This window comes from Morone saxatilis, unplaced genomic scaffold (genome assembly GCF_004916995.1).
Source record: "Morone saxatilis isolate NCDOM2014 unplaced genomic scaffold, NCSU_SB_2.0 Contig5, whole genome shotgun sequence".
Taxonomy (NCBI): Eukaryota; Metazoa; Chordata; class Actinopteri; family Moronidae; genus Morone; species Morone saxatilis.
This window is the reverse complement of record NW_023340095.1, coordinates 23071151-23088480: the sequence shown is the minus strand read 5'-3', so window position 1 is coordinate 23088480 and position 17330 is coordinate 23071151. Positions and strand designations below refer to the sequence as shown.

General features: G+C 39.6%; 1 protein-coding gene across 1 annotated transcript in view; it reads right to left on the bottom strand.

Annotated features, from left to right (window-relative positions):
* The window catches only part of LOC118339070 (aryl hydrocarbon receptor-like), a 45913-nt gene that overhangs the window by 23045 nt on the left and 5538 nt on the right, over positions 1–17330 (bottom strand). The window contains exon 3 of the mRNA XM_035676602.1: positions 225–334. Within this exon, the coding sequence (XP_035532495.1) occupies positions 225–334 (110 nt within the window). The remainder of the gene's footprint in view (positions 1–224; positions 335–17330) is intronic.

Here is a 17330-nt window from a genome sequence, read left to right as displayed (position 1 = left end):
ACAAACAAATTAAATCAGTGCAGTTATCTATCAACAGCGGCTGTCCCTCAAAACATATCGAACATATTCACCATCGCGGTTTGCCTGTTTGGAAAGTGTTTGAGTTGGCAGCCATCTCAGACATTGAACATAAAATCAATAAAAGAGTTGATAAAGATAAAATATATTGTGAATAGACAAACAGATTGAAGGAAAACAACAATAAATACGGCGTTAATACCGACCTGCAGCAAAAGATCGCCTTCAGGAATCTTGCTCTCCACAGCTCCTCCTGTTTTGCTGTCGTCATCATTCGCACTGGCTGAAGTCGCTCCGTTCCGACTGTTCAGGGTGACTGTGGAGAGGGACAGACAGGGAGGAAGGGTGGTGGTGGAGTTGGGGAGAGGCAGACAGGTTTTAGTCCAGTGATAATGTTTGCAAAGCACTGCTGTGACTGTCAGACTGCCTTATGTTTAGTCCGCTAAAGATGCTGCATGCACGCCCGATCCCAGCTCATCAAACATTCATTACCTGTAATCTGAAAGTCTAATTCAACCAAACTCAACCTTTTATTTTTTTCTAACCTGCTCACATCATGATTTATAAGACATCAGCACATATACACCACAACAGAAAAACACATTTGTTGTTTTTTCAGTCTGTGCTATTCAATTTCAAGACTGCAGTGTATATGCTCAGACTGACTGAAGTGAGGGGATATTAATCTTCGTAACATGAAATATCAGGAAATGTAGTGGTGTTGAGGATGTTAAACAATTTTGAGAATCAATTAATGATTTGGACTGTTGATTGAACAAAACAAGTCATGTGAAGATGTTTTAGGCAATTCTAAGACATTTAGACGTTTTTAGACCAAACAATCAATGAATATAGAGAATAATCAGCAGATTAATAAATAATGAAAATAACTGGTTGGTGCAGCCCAAAGAAACCCCACCTCTCTTAACCCCAATGCCTTGTATGGGGTAAAAAGCATTGAACATGCAATATAATGGATTTTCAATTTAGAATTCGGTTTTTGGAGTAACATAACATTTTGTTCATAAGAGGACTTCTCTGATGGCAAACAGACCTTTGTTCATGCACAGTCCATGCTATAAATAAACACTGTAAAAACAAAATCAGTTTTATCAAGAATCAAGTTTTAAGTCAAACTCAAACTTTTAGGTTGTGTGAACCTATAATCTTTTGTTGGAGTAATCTACTTGTCTTCATTAGAAAAAATATTAACTGACTTTTAGAAACAAAAAATTCTGTATTTCAATAATTGAATTCACAGTGAGCTGTGAACCCAGTTTTCATTATTTGGGTGCTTGAAAATTAAATAGGTGCAACTGAAAACATTTAATGATTAACCGTTTTTGACTTTTTTTTGTTTCTAAAAAAATTGTTTTTAAAGAAGAAAATAATCAATTATCATCAGTTTATTTAAAAACGTAACAGTTTTTTAGTTTTATAACTAATTAAATTAAATTACTTAAATTATGAGTTTTCTCAACTTTTGTTTTAACAGTGAATACTCAAATGTGTAACCCCCCACACTATAAAACCAGATAAGTTAATTTTACTTAAACATTTTTTGAAAGTGATTAAAGGTAGCTTTTATTTGTACAGTGAAAACAGAACACCTTGTAAAAAGTATTTAGTCAAGAATGTTTTTTAAAATTGTAGTCTTCCTTTTCAACAATTCTTTGATTATCACTTGGGTTATCACTTCAATCAATTTCTACTAATTGGGTTTTAATCAGGTTAGAGGAAACTAAAATATATATTTGAAGGAAAATAATTGGCATATTACTATATCTACACATACGTCAACATGTCAACAAAACACAAATCAATCAATTTAAGACTTCAGGAAAGAATAAGGCCAAACATTCTTTTAGGTGTGTTTGTGTGTGTAAGAAAGAGAGCGGAGCTGTTGGATAAAAGCTTCCTGTCTTTGCCAGCAATGCATTGTTGCCACGATTGAGTGAGATGAGGTGACAGTTCCTTCTGGTGTCACTGTGTTTGCACTCTACTGCTTGCTCAGCTCAGCTCAGCTCAACCCCACCCCCCAGATCCCAGCTGCTCATTGGCTGATGGATCTAGCTGTTCTCGTCCAAATGGGATTCTCCTTTTTTTCCCAGAGATCATAACTTTTATTTCTTCCATTCATCCAGCTCTGATGCTCAAGGCGTGTGTGTGTGTGTGTGTGTGTGTGTGGAAGTAATTTGTTTGATTATGGCTAGTGGCCCCACATGAACTTCACAACTTGTACAAGAAAATACAATATTATATTTATATTTCCTATTTCTGCTCAAGTCTTTCTATAATAGTCTTTGTTTCATTTGACCTGTTTCTTTAACAATTACATTTTCTATTAACATAATGAAGAAATGTTGTTTATTGTTGTTCATAAATAATAATTATACAAATAATATAAAATATTATATAATAGAATTAACATGTCCCAAATATTGATTCAATATCTGCTTGTAGTGACTACAGCCTAATTCAACTTTTATGGTTATGTTTAGGCACATGGCAGCAGTTTTGGTTTAATATAGAAAGTCTGCAGTTATTTAAAGGTCCAGTGTGTAACATTTAGGAGGATCTATTGACAAAAATGGAATATAATATTCATAGGTATGTTTTCTTTAGTGTGCAATCACCTGAAAATAAGAATAGTTGTATTTTAGTTACCTTAGAATTTTTATCTACAGAGGGAGCGGTTTCTCTTCCACGCAGTGCGCTAATTGTCACATTTTTACGTGTTCTAGGTAGTTCGTATTAAGGTTTTACATGATGTATCTTCAAACTGCAATTAGAACATAGCACAGGACACTTTGATTGAAAATACAGCATGTAATGTCCTAGGCACGAAAAGGATGGGACTTAATATGGCTTTGTACATACATGTAGCTCTTATCTGAGTAGACAACTTTGAGTATTCAGTCAGACTAAAAAGCTGTTTGAATCACTTTAACTGTATAATAGAATATTTCAAAAATGTTTGACTGTCTGAAAACATCAATAGCTGACAACAGATCATCATTTTATCAATGATGATAGGATAAATTGTTAGTTGCAGCTGACATTGTTTGTTATTTCCATAACCTGAGACTATGAGCTGTGGTGATGTCATGAGAAAGAGAGCAGCGGTCAAGCACATTAATCTCTGACCCCTGCAGGAGCACTGTGCTGCGACCCACGATGACCTTTGACCCTGAAGGTGATGTACGACATGATTGGGTGACTGGGTTCTGGGTCAGGTCTTTTGTTGTCTGCAAATGGGGTTAACAAGGAGTCCATCTGAGGGGCGGGGCGGTGTTAGGAGTGTCAAAGCAGACACTGGATAGCATATGGGCTTTGTGTGGGGAGTCTGACGTGGCTTCTACCATCACACGAGACAGAGCTTTGCTTGGACACCCCTGACCTTATTCCCATACAGACATGCTGGATCGACTTCTAGAGGGCCACTAAGAACAATGTGTGACATAATCCAACATACTGGTGGGGAAATGGCGTTGGCAATGGTTCGCGTATGTTAGATACGCTAGAGTGTGGCGTTCTTGTCCCATAAAGAAATGCAAAAGCCACTCACAGCTGGAACAAAATGACAACAGATTGACACAGCTTCTATACCCATGGCATCGTCCCTCCAGTCTAACGCCAACTAGTGCTGAAACCTAAGTCAATTAATGTATTGGTCAAAAGTTTACCATAAAATGATCCCACAGCAATACTTATAATGGCATTATGTCATTTATCAAGCAATATACCAATAACCAATACCAATAATTTGCTTCTTAAATGCACCATTGGTCAGATAAAATGTGTAAATTGAAGGTAACCTCGGGCTCTAGGAAATAATAAAGGGCCTTTTTCACACTTCATAGCCCTAAAAATAAGAATAGTAAACATGTAAAAAGGGCCCTTTTAAAAGTATATAACTAACTAATAACTAATTTAGTAATAATCAGTTAGAAAATTATTTTAATTGAGCTTTGTTCAAGCTTTCCTATTTGAAATCACTTTTGCAGTTGCTGTTGAATTTATGTTTATTCCTGCTTGCACCCATTAATGTTATAGTATGTACATTTTCTTTGGGCACTGTCAACAATGCATTGTCAAACTGTGTATTTTATGGTAGCCTAGTAACATTTAGTATCAATATAATGCCAAAAAAAATAATAAAAACAAAAAGTTGCATTCATGTCAAATTTGTAAGGAAGACCGGAAAGGTCAAAGAGAAGTTATGCAACTCCCTTTTTTTGTTTTCATTTTTGATCAAAAAATAATCTCATCTCATTTTCATAACGTTTTCCTCACTTGTGATCCCAAAACAATTACGTCTTGATCACAAAATCCCCAAATTATTACTTTGTGATTGTGTTGTAACAAGCTTTATTTTGTTTTCTTGTGACTATTGTAAAAACATTTGTGAGACTTTGGGGTGATCATTATCAGAAATAAATCAGAAATGTATACATGTGTTATCTGACTGTTTCCTACCACAGACAACAGGCAGATGGTTTTTATCTTGTGATCACAACAACACAGCTTTGGTTCATGTAAAGATCAAACTGTTTTATCATCTCCAGAAAACAAAGATCATGGTATGATGATTGTGGGATCATTGCTTCCTGATCATGAGAAAGGGCTGTAACACTAAGATCATAAGAAAATCTTCGAAACATACAGCGCTCTCAAAACATCTGTTTATTCTTTGAAAACATTTTGGGGCACTACCTTTATGACAGCATCTGTGTTGTTTGTCTTTGTTCACACATCAGAAACCACAGGTACGCAGCAGCGTCAGCAGCATAATCCTACCAGAACAAAAAGTGGGCCAACACAAAGCCTCTTGAATGGCCAGAGGAGGACAAAGAGCAGCTCTTGTTATCAAGCTTCAGTAGGCACAAGTGTACATAATGAAAAATTTATATTCCACTGCCATCACATACATGTGGCATAATAGCACTCCAGCAATCACCCAGAGGCGTTTCCAGTGAATTGAATAGAACAGCTTGGCTTTCCCAAACATGCTTGTCTTCGCATAATGGAGCTCCCAACTTACAAAACCACAAACAGTGGAGGGTGAGTCCAAAAACTCCCATAAAAAATGACTCAAATAAAATTAAAATTACATAAAATTACCTTTTGTTTTAAAATAGGGTAGTGTCGGCTAAGGTCATTTTATGCAAGTCCATGCCAAGTTTTAAGTCTTTGGTTAAAAGACCAGTCTGTGGGATTTAGTGGCATCTAGTGGTGATGTTGCAGATTGCAACTAACTGAACATTAATGGCGTCTGTATTTGAACACCTGGGAATGAGAACAGGCTGTGAAGCGATGGCTGTGAAACTAGCAAAAAACATGACACAAAACACAACCATCCTTATTTTCAGGTTATTCTATTTCTGCCAAAAGTTCCTCTTAAATGTTACACACTGGACCTTTAAAAGTCTGAGTCAAGTCTCTTTTTGGAATAATAAGTGTTAGATTGGATTATAAATATCAACTGTGCAACATGGTTGTTTCGAGGGAATGCACTTTATACAGTTTAGAGCCAACCTTTGTTCTGCAGAGACTAAATGTGCTTTCACTTCGACATTAATGGAAAGTGCAAGTATTTCTGCCAGCTTGTGAAAGGGTAATGCAGGCTGCTTTCAAACACAGCCACCAGTGGCATATCATTCAGTTACATTAGTAGAACAACCAAAACCTTAGACTAAAAAGGTATTGGCCTGATTTCCTCAATTTTTGCATTTGCCCAGCTCATTAATATCTGGCAGAAGTGGTACTTCTCATCATATTCAGCTTATATCTGCACATTGTGTGACTTTGTGGTGACTTAATTTTAACAACAACAACAAGGGACAGAATCGGAATCCTTCCAGTCCACAGCTGAGATGAACAAAAATAAGCTTCAAGGCTCAACCTCGCGTGAAATGACATGTTAGTGTTGCTGTCACTTCAAATTATTTCCTCAAACTTTCAGAGAAATCCTGACCCCAGTACTTCCTAACATATCTGCTCCAGTATTTGATAGATCAAACCTGACAAACAACATATTTCAGCTGCCATTGGAGGCATTTGTTCATGCATTGTGTTGTCTCTAGAAGGTAGTGATGCAGCTGGAACCAAGAGGTTTATTATAATATTAATTTCCACTAATAAGTACTTAACTTAGGTTACAACCTTTTGACTCAAGACAAGTTCAAGTTCAAGTCACATGACAGTTCACCAATTTCAAAACGTGAGTTATTTTGGGGGGATTTTAACCATTTAGGTTTACAGCATTAGAAAACACCTTTAACAGGTGTTTCAAATCTAACATGAGATTCATGGTAACCCTCCCCATGCATGCACCAGACTTTGCTGAATGCTGTAGTTTCTTCCCAAATCATTTATACTAAATTATGGGACCAATATTTCAGAAGGAAAGCTTTGTCAGTTGCCCCTCTTAGTTAGCATTTAACATACTTACATTACTTACATACTTACCCAGCCCACATCAAGGATGTTGCAAACAAAAAAGTCAGTGCTGACTTTAGGTATGTCTTTACTATTTTAATATTTAACCCAAACTATGATCTTACCCTGGCCTTAACAAAAAGAACACAGCACTTCTGGGACTGAAAAAACATGGCCTGTAATCATAATCCAGGCAGCGACTAGTTTTATGCCTAGTAAATAAAAGTCGTCTTTCGGAGACCGGGTTTCAGAACTGTATAGACCTGCCAAACCAAATGAACTCCAGTTGTCAAGACTTTTAGAGGACAAATATTTCTGTCCCAGGACTGTGACCCAAAGGCCAGCTTGGCTCTGGTCCCGGCCTTCATCATGGACCTTCCAGCATAAAGCTTACTGACACCACTCCACAGAGAGCCAGACCTGGGCCGGGTACGCTGGGGTTTATCTCACAGAGGGCTTTACTTCACTGGAAGCCCAAAAAACATTCAGCACACTGCAAATATTTATCAAATATTTGACCACTTTCAATTTGTCCCATCATGCTATTTACAACAGGATTAGCGGGGATGTTCTGTGCTTGTGCCGCTTCAATTTCCTGCCCAATCCCTACATGGCATCCGGCATCTTTCCAAAATGTTGTAACAGGCTGCCATGTACCCTTGATAACAAAAAAACCCCCCCACACACGACACTGCCAACAGAGACTTACAAAGTGTTTGCAGCCAAACACAGGACATTTTATTTAAATGTTACACCGAAGAGCTGCCGTTCGACACCATCTCTCGTCGGCCATTACTGAGGTATTTTTAGACAGAGTTGTGCAGACAAGCTGCAGTTATAGTGTTCGTAATAGTAGTGGTGGTATGGAATATATTTATTTATACATGAATTAACTTAAAAATAATAATAAAATATAATATGTTAAATATAACCCTCTGTTTGCATTATCATTAAGCGACTGAGTAGTTAATATAGTTTTCAAAATTAACTTTGTTAACACCACAATAACTGTCACTAGGTCACATGGGATAACAAAAACAAGAGTCTGAATCATGAAACTGCTATATTTGGACAGCATTAACCAAGCGTATTAAGCCTGAGTTGGGGTGACAGAGACCAGTGGTGTTGGACATCCTCAGCCACTGTGTTAATACTGACGATTAGAGGACACGCCCCACCCACATGGCCCATACGTAGAGGAGGGAGGAGGTGGCGCTGCGGTTTGTTTTGAATCCATGCCAGGAGCAATGCAGACCGCAGGCAGCGAGGACAGGAGCAGAACAGAGAATTACTTTTACTTTCACGGCTGATCAGTTGCTTGTGGCCACCAAACACATCACACTTAATTTCTCTAACAGAGTATGCTTGCATGCACTCTTGTCTCTGCTTATCCTGCTTTAATCCATGTTTACACAGAGTAACCTGATTTTGGTTACATAATTCAGACATTCTGACTTCTGTCCAGGTGTGTCTTAGACTACTACGACATCCCCGTGACTTTCTATCTGTGAGTTTGGTTTAGATTATGAGCTCGTCCTCCACATTACTGATGACTTTCAGATGCCATGTATTCTATCTATCATTCTATGATGTTTCTTTTATTTTTGCTTCTTCTCTCAAACTACTGTGTGACTCGAGCCGTAACACACCTGATCAGACAACTGGAGTTGGGGTTAAAGTACCACTGCATCCTGGTTTCTTTTCAATGCATGCTCTACCTTCCTAAAACTTCACTAGAACAACAACAAAAAAAACCTTTTCATTCTCATTCTTCTGACTGGATGAATGTATTACTTGCTGTTTCTGACGCCTTTTCAATGGAAGTCCAATATATGTCTGGTATTCAAGCAGCATTGCCAGGTGCTGAAAATCAACTGAACACACAAAGACTTAAGAGGTATAATATTCTAAGGAAGACTATCAAACATTGGACACCAGACTGTAGTGCATCTACAACTGAGTTTCCACATATATATCTCTACTGAAGGTCTGTGCCACAGTTCTCGATACATCCATGGGTTCTCCAAGTGAACTGTCCTGGGCTCTGACTACAGGCCGATCCTTCTGATGGAGGCTAAAGAACACAATGTGCTCCTAGTTTGTGAGAACACTATAAACCAAATTTGAGGATATAACCATAAAAGAACATCACATACCAAACAAAAGTTGCAACACATCGTAGTCTCATAGGATCACAGCAGAGATATGATTGGATCATTAAGGGCATATCCAGGGTCAGTTTTCCATAATATACTGAATTAACATTGTTAATGTATTGTATGTTGAGTAATCAGGTAGACTGAAATTATGATACATCAAAATCCTTGTGTAAGTTCTACATCATACAAAGGGCTAATTTATTGTACTAATATGTGAATTATTCTACACCTGGCAACACTGCGTTTAAGTTATTGAACACTGTTTAAAAATGGAAGAAACTCTTAACCTAACCTGGATCAGTGTTTGTTAGCTTCTTTTAGCATGACTGTCACCAGGAAGTCTAAAGTCACTGCAACAGGCGTTAATCTGTACGGTAACATGTTAGCAGCTAATCAGGAAGTGCAGGTCAGGTTGTTGGTACTGTGGCTGCAGACAAAGCACTCTGAATGCAGATCAGTACTGACAATTGAAGTGATGTATGTGTGTGTGCTGCCTTTTTACAGTCATGTGTTGTGTAAATCAGTCCAAAAACAGAACGCTGCAGGGATGATTTTTGCATTGGATTTTGGATTATTGCAGAAAATAAACTCTGTGGTGAACCAAACTTTATGATACTTAGACATTTTGTTCAGGAAGATAATCTTCACAAATGAACATCACTTTTATGAGTTTTAAAGCGTCAATGCGATCACCAAAAGTAAAAAGCTAATGGTAGGCTATAAACAAACTATACCACGGTTGCATGACTTCAGTGTCTCCACCACTAAACTTCCAACTTATAATCAAATCTAATTAAAATCTACAAATAGAAAAGTATAACCACAAGGCTGTAATGAGTAGATGAGTTGATACGTTTAATCCCACAGACAACCCCTGTAGTTTAATTTAGCCACTTGTTAGCAACCACCTTTTTCAAGATAAGTAAAAGCTCCAAAATTCACAAGATTTGATAGATTTTAGGACAAAACCTGAAAATCTCTTAAGCTTATGTTAACCACAGACCTTATTTCAGGCATCTAACCAAACACCCATTTAAAAAAAAAAAAACCCATTGACTTGATTCGATTGATTGTGATTTCAAGGGTTCTATTTCTGCAGCACTCTATAGAACTGCATTCCATAATTTTTTCCATTTTTCTCTATTACAGTGCAGCCTGAAGGCAAAATATATGAAGTTTCTAATATGTTTTGGCTTTTGTATTGATACTGAATTTCAAATTAAAAACATGTCAGCAACAAAAACATTCTGTTATGAATCCTTCTCTGCATTAAGCAGTACATGGCATCATATGCAACAACAGAGACAGAACAAAACCATAGCATTCAACCTTCAAGTTAACAAGCTACACTTCACTTCTGCACAGGACAGAGAGGAGGAAACTTGAATGTGTGTCAGCACGTACACATGCAGCCACACACAGCACAGTGCATGCATACAGTATGTGTACATGAGTGTGTTTTTGTGCTAATTATTCTACCAGAGTGTGAATGGCAGTGAGTAAATATAGAACATTTCAACTCCTTCACCCCCCAAACACTGCAGTAAATGAACACGCGATGCACACGTACCACCCCCACATCCACTAACATACACATGGATGCACGCAACACACATATAGAGGCTGAACATGAACACGCGGCCACTAATGCAGGGGGAAAGCATGCACCCTGTGCTGCTTTCGTGTCTCCCGAGGTTTCTAGATCACATGGTTGCATATTTGCTTATGAGAGGCGATCCTGAGAGGTGGGAGGAAGAGGAGGAGGTGAGGAGTAGGGCGGGGTAGGGTGGGGAGGGGTCACTACTGATTACCAGGTTTTCCCTTTGGTGGCCTGCATTCCTCGCTGTGCTGTATCGTGATAAGCGGGGCTGGGGGGATGGGGTTAAGCCCTGTAGGGGAAGGACGGAGAGAAGGAAGGGCAGAGGGAGGGGAGGCAGGGTTTGTCATGAAGGGATGACCCAGTGCTGGTCATGGAGCCCAGATAGCGCTGCCTCTCATTTGTGTGCAGATTGATGACCTACAATAAGGAGGGGGAGGGGTGGCGATATTTCAACTAACGAATCGCCGCCGCTATTCAGAGCAAAACAGTGATGGCTATGATGATGATGATGTGTCACAAGACTTTCACAACAGCCACACAGGTTACATAACCGATCCTGCAGCAGCGGCAGCGGCGGCAGCGGCGGCAGCAGCGGCGGTGGTGGCGGGCTGTAGAAATGTTGTCCGACTGCAACAGATATTTCTGTGTGCCAATTCTATGCATGCCGTGTCATGGCAGTGATGTATGGACATTAATTTAATTAACATTTCAGTTATTTGGCCTCATTTTCTTTCATGTACCAACATTCTATGCAGAAGTACCAACACTGAATTGCAGTTTAAAGGTACTACAAAAAAATTATTCTGAGTGACTGTTAAAGGACCACTTGCCTTACAATTTTGTAGGAGAAACTACAGTGGCCTTGAAACATGCAAAAAAAAACAACACAAAAGACCCTATCTAGACCTAAATGTTACGCACTGAACCTTTAAACACATTAAATAAGACACAGCTTTGGTCACGGAGTATGAAAAAACATTTACTCAAAACTGCAATAACTTACTTTTTGGCCACTTTGGGGCAGTTTAAACAGACACACAGTAACAACAGTTACATACTGTATTATCACAAAGTTCATTGGAGAACATGCCGGTTGTTGCTGATTTACACATGACACGTGAAAATATGAATTAGTGCAGCTTTAATGCAAACTGCGCTGACCCCTCTGGCGGTGTGTTGGCTTTGGGTGTAACATTGCAGGCTAGTGCCACAGTAGAGTGACTGCAGTCACAGGGATTATGTCTCCTAATCTCCATCTATATTTACAATAGAGTGTATCTGAAAGAGCTGCGGTCCACTTTAACAACAACCATACTGCTATGATAAAAATGACAGGATTAATCATAATTTTATGTCCTGTCCACTGCAGGTTTAAACAGCGATCTATGAGCTACAGCATTATGTGAAGCAATATCTGACATGCATCTGTGAGAGTGCTGCTTATGCAACAGCAGTCACGTGATGGCAGGTTTCAGTTCTAGCAGCCTGCCTCTAAAACTCAGAGAACCTTTCCAGAAAAACAAGAGGAGAACCAGAAGGGATTAAGTGTGAATGAGGGGGGACAGGAAAAGGGACAATCAAGCCATTTGGCTGCGGGCAATGGTGACTCTTCCAAGAAAGCCAGGAGAACCCTTATTGGCTTAGTTGTGTCATCCAGGATCTTATCAGGGTTTTCTCCATCGTAAACACTGTAACAATTTCCCCACAGGACTAATCCACTATGGAGAATGATCACTGCTCATCTGCTGGAACTAACAACTGAAAGAACGTATGGCTATGCGCTCATACACACTGTAGAGTATGTTTTGAGATAATATTGCACTTGTGTTGCTTAGGGGATTTTTGGAAACATTTTGTTGACATATTGCAAAGTCCTTGGCACGTTACCTCCACCAAATGACAAATGATACAAACAAACTGGGGAGACACACTTAAAAATATTACTGTTAACCTAAAGGTCCAGTGTGTAACATTTAGGAGGATTTACCGGCACAAATAAAATAATATGCAAGACTAGTGTATAATTACCTGAATATAGGAATCGTTGTGATTTTATGAATAGGTCCTGTGGTTTGCACAGGGATATAGAGGAGAGAGCAAGCTAATTCTAATAAGCGTATCACTGATTCTCCACAGCACATTATGTGTGACAGTACTGACACTGCTGGAGGTACTGCGTGTGGCCAGCGTAGAACTGTTACAAAAGTTAGAAAACCACCAGTAATGTGGTGTAAAGCTTTCAGCCCAGAGTGTAAATTAGAGCTGCAATGATTAGCTGCCTCTCACCCAGAGTGCGGTGATCCTGGTGTTATTGGTTTTAAGAGAGTTAACGCGCCTCTCCGCAGAGTGGCTGTGAGGGACAAACCCATTGTGGCTCCTCACAATAACAAAGATGGCAGCTGCAGGGCTGGATAATACTGTCAGCCAGATTAACCTTGCTGTGCCTGGGCTTTGATCAACTCCTACGACATGTTCAATTACATGCACAGTCGGACCGTGAGTGTTTGGATCAGACAATAAACTTTACCGAAATGACTTTTTTTAGGAGAGATACAGTATCCTGGAACCAAAGGTCTCCGTGGCACAATGCAATTCTGATGCATTTGAATATTTTATGTAGGTGAGCCTCTCTCTGCGTTTAACAGTTCTTCTAAACATCCGAACAGAGCAGAGTGTTGAAGCAGTGGCAGCGTTCCCAGAGTGTACTGGAGCTCATCGCCCCGCGGACCACCCACTATCGGATGGCTGTGACAAGCAGGCATCGGCTCTGTTTACAAACAACAATTAATGGCTGACCACAGAGGCAGCCTGGAGCGATGGGCCCTCGGGGGTCCCTGGCGCTTTCTCCCGGTGGAGCTGCCTCCTTAATGTAAGAGCCCTGAGCTTGTTAATTACTTAGAGACTGTCCAGGAAGTAGGCTAATGCAGTTAGACAAGAGGGTTTGTCTATAGGCTACACTTTGACCTATTGGTACTAAAATCCACTATCAATAATTCACTATAACATGCTGAATAGGCAGCAAAAACTTCCATATGTTGTTGAATGGGAACAATAAACACGACTTCTATTCATAGCTGTGAAATGGTAATAATAACAGCTTCAGATTCCAGGGCGGGGCTTCATTTTGTTTCTTCAGGGCATCCGATGTCTGTCCAAGCAGCCGCACACACACAGTAAAAATACGAAATGCATTTGCTCCCTTAGCCTGAAACAGTCATATCAACGGCGCTGTATCCTGTCAGTCTCACCCCAAACAGCCATCTCTATAAAGCCGCTGCCTTAAACAAACACTGCTCTGCCTCCATTTCATAAATTCTTTAAACTCCGGGGTTCCTCTCAATTATTCATGCTTCAAGAGTATCCGACGGCCGCATTGCAGCATTCTCTTTGAAAGATCGGCGCCTAAAATAACAATGTCTTCACTCTGCATAGTAGAGAAGACCGTACGCATCCATCCACTGGCATGCAACTCTTTCCAATGCTTCCACGTACACTTTTAATGGACACCATGCAACGCTCCATCTCCGAATCCGCAAATAAGTGATGTCACACACACACACACACACAGACGTGGGTTTCAATTAAATATTGAGGGCCTTTCCCTCGGATGAAATCATCTGAATAAGGCGGTGGCTGGTTGCTCTTCTCTTGGTGTGGTGGTCTCTGGTGGATGAGATGAGCCTTGAGGGAAACACATCCAGCACAAACACAGAGCGAGCAACTCGGCTGTTGTGACATTATCGTAATGGTTGGAGGGACCAAAGCAAAAACAGCTCCCTCCTGTTTAAATCCAACACTCCAAAAGATGCTAAAAAGCAGTGAGGATCATAAGGATCAATATTGCTAAAAAGAAAAATTTGGGGAAATCTTTCTTTGCCAAATTAACCCAAGTGAATATTGATCAATTTTAATTTCATCAGTGTGCATTCAGTTGAGAGATTAGTCCAGGCCTAGGCTAGCCTAAAGACCAGAAGATGTAAAACTTTCTCAAAGAAGAAAAACACAACAATCTTTGAACAACTTTGTCCTCAGTGATAGTGATCGGCAAAAATAAAAGAACAAATCTTTTTTTAGTGACTCTTTTTAAATTAACTCATTTCGACTCTCACTCACTCACTCACAGTGAATTGAACCTTAACTGAGAGTGGTACGTCTGCTACTTGCCCAAGAAGAATGACAAATATATGTGTAACATGGCATGTTGGGCTTACATAGCCTACACCTACATACAAGTGGGATGCTGCATTGAAGTGCATTACAATGAATAATTCTTTATTAACGTAAACTTATTTGTGATGACTGAAGAGAAGTTTGGTGGTGCAGGCGGCACTAGCTGTCCAACATGCATGTACTATAACGGGGTGTCAAGGAGAAACCTACACCCTATTTTTTTGTGCAAAAAGTCTCGAAATGTTTGATACATGTATCAACTCGAAAAAGTGAAAGGTGTTCCTAGGGTTTATTATTCATATAAGATAATTCATTTAACATTAAAGGACCTTTCCAGGACATTTCCCAGGAGTTTTTCTTGACAGTACAGGACAGCACTTGCTTACAAACTGTAATATAAACTGCAGTTTCAGGCATTGTGTGTGCATTAATTTAGCCACAGCCCATAAGTAACAGTTCAAATCAAGTAGAATTCATCTTCTAGAAAGTGAAATTGTTCATTGCACATACAATTAACATCCCTGTGCATGTATTTATCGACCACAACAAGAAATGAGCTGCTTGCAAAAAAATACAAAAATACACTCGATGCCTAAAAGATAGCTGCAATTGCAAGCATTGCATCTGGTAAATCTGCTTTGAAGTGTCAAAAAAATATGCATTTAGGTTTACATAAGCGAACAGAGCGAGGGACTAATGCACAAACATTTCTAGGGCAATACAGATTATTTCCAAATGATTTGGTCATTTTTATAAATTTCCAGGTGTTTCCATGACTGGAAAACAAGTCATCTAAATGTTCAGCTTTTCCAGCTTTTCCAGGACACGTGGGAACCCTGATGAAGATTTTTCAGTGTGACAGAGCTCATATTATGTCACAAAGAACTTTTTGCCCTTTGTCCATAGTCCCGGCTTTGTCTACAAAACATTCTCTCTGTCCAGCCCTCCCTGTCCTACGTGGCCACCCGACGGGCCTTACACGCTGTTAAATGTGCTGTTTCAACCTGAATAAAAGTCTTGGGCTTGTGGAAAATTAGATAAACAAACAAGATTGTTTAAACAAGATAAAGTTATTAAGTTATAAGTTATGAGTTATTACTGCACCAGCCGTCTAGACTGATAAGGTGAACCGCATGACAGGCCTGTTGTTTGTTGTTGCAGTATGTTTTTGGGCTGGATTTTCAGGCATTACATACTACATATTACAGATGTCAGTAAGTTTTCTTGCTTCCAGAGAAGAACCAATAAGCTCTACCAGGACTGGACTTTAAAGATCCCCTCGAGACATGAATTAAGGCAAAAAAAAAGACAAATAGTCTGTTTCGAACAATGTGTGTCTTCCACAAAACAGTATAATTTCCACATTAAAATCCTTAAACAGTCCTCTCCTCCCTCTACCTCATTAAACCTTCCATAATCTCTATACAAATATACAAATGTTGTTCATGTCTAAAGTTTTCCTGCTGGACACAAGATGTCTCCTTCACTGTAAAGTCCATTCTCAGTGGATGTGCACTGGTGGCTTCAAGTTTCTACATCACACTGTACAAGTTGCATACTGGACCAGGACTGACTTCCTAACTATGGTCACGAATATATCTTGCAGTTAACTGAGTTCACGTGTTTGGCTTGCATTAGTACAGGTTCTGAATGCCAAAAATTTAGTGTATTTTATGTTTGTGTATAGGTATTAAAGTGTGGATGTCATGTTAATCAGGGTCGTCTAGGTTGAGTAAGGATGATAGTAAGAGGGGTCGCGGCTTCAAGGAAAAAAGGTTGGGGATACAGCTAGTAATAGTGGTTGACAAATTGGGTAGTGTGCTAGTTCCATCAATGGAAATCTCATAGAATAGGCGTTGTAGATAAGAGGTTTCTGCTTAGGTTGGATCCCTCTGTGCGATCATAAGCAAATTTGCCACAGCAGCACAGGGGGACATGTAGAGCAAAGGTGAAAAAAGCCTAAATAATTACGAATTACAAGTATAAAAATTTAGATATTTGGGCTGAATTATTTAATTAAACTATGATAAGTAAAAAGTGAATATACAAATATACACCTGATATTGATGTGTTGTTTTAGTTCATATCGATTAATTATTAAAGAAGTGGAAATGATGGATATTGATTAACTTACATTGCCAGTGTTACCAATGTATTGCTAAAACATAAGGTATAAAAAACAGTTGTGTGCGCAGTATATAATCCATCCGTTAAACTTTCTAATCACAAAGAAATAGTCGTGTACTGCACCTGCCTATTAATATCCCGAGCTCAGTGGAGGTACTATAACTTTGACAGAGAGGTTCATTATGGCGCTGCGAGTAAGTGGGGCTCTGAAGTGACAGCGTGACGATATTTGCGGTGTACCATATTCTCTTGTTGCTTCTTTATACGTCCATCAGGTGAAGCAGCAGCCCGTCTGAAATGGGCCATAGTGCCACCCGTCCAAGCGGCATCGGGATCCGTTTTTGAACGGGGAGGTGGAGGCCGCGTTGCCAGTCCTGGTGGGCGCGTAGTTTCCCCGAGGGAGGTCACCGCAGTCTGACAATACTGCTCTACAGTCCCTCCGCTCTTGATTGTCATGCTTATCTCTGCGGCTCAAGAACACTTCCTGTTTCGGTTTATGGATCGTAGCGAGGGAGAATGTGTACTTTCTTATGTGGGTTACTATGTGGTTCAAGAAGGGCACACACCTGACTTTGTTGTGTTTGGTAGTGCTGTGCCTCATGTGGATTCATCTCAGTAGTTTCGAATATTAGCGTGCGCTCGTTTTTGCTTATAGTGTGAAGATTGATTCTAGCCGCTCAAATAATAACCTGTGTGTTTTTATATTAGTGGTGATACCTATAGTGAAGATCCTCTTGTTTGCCTATGAACTCAGAGAGATCGTAAGTAGCATTCATGTAATGAGCCTCCTGTTCCGACAGATGTTTATGCCTGAA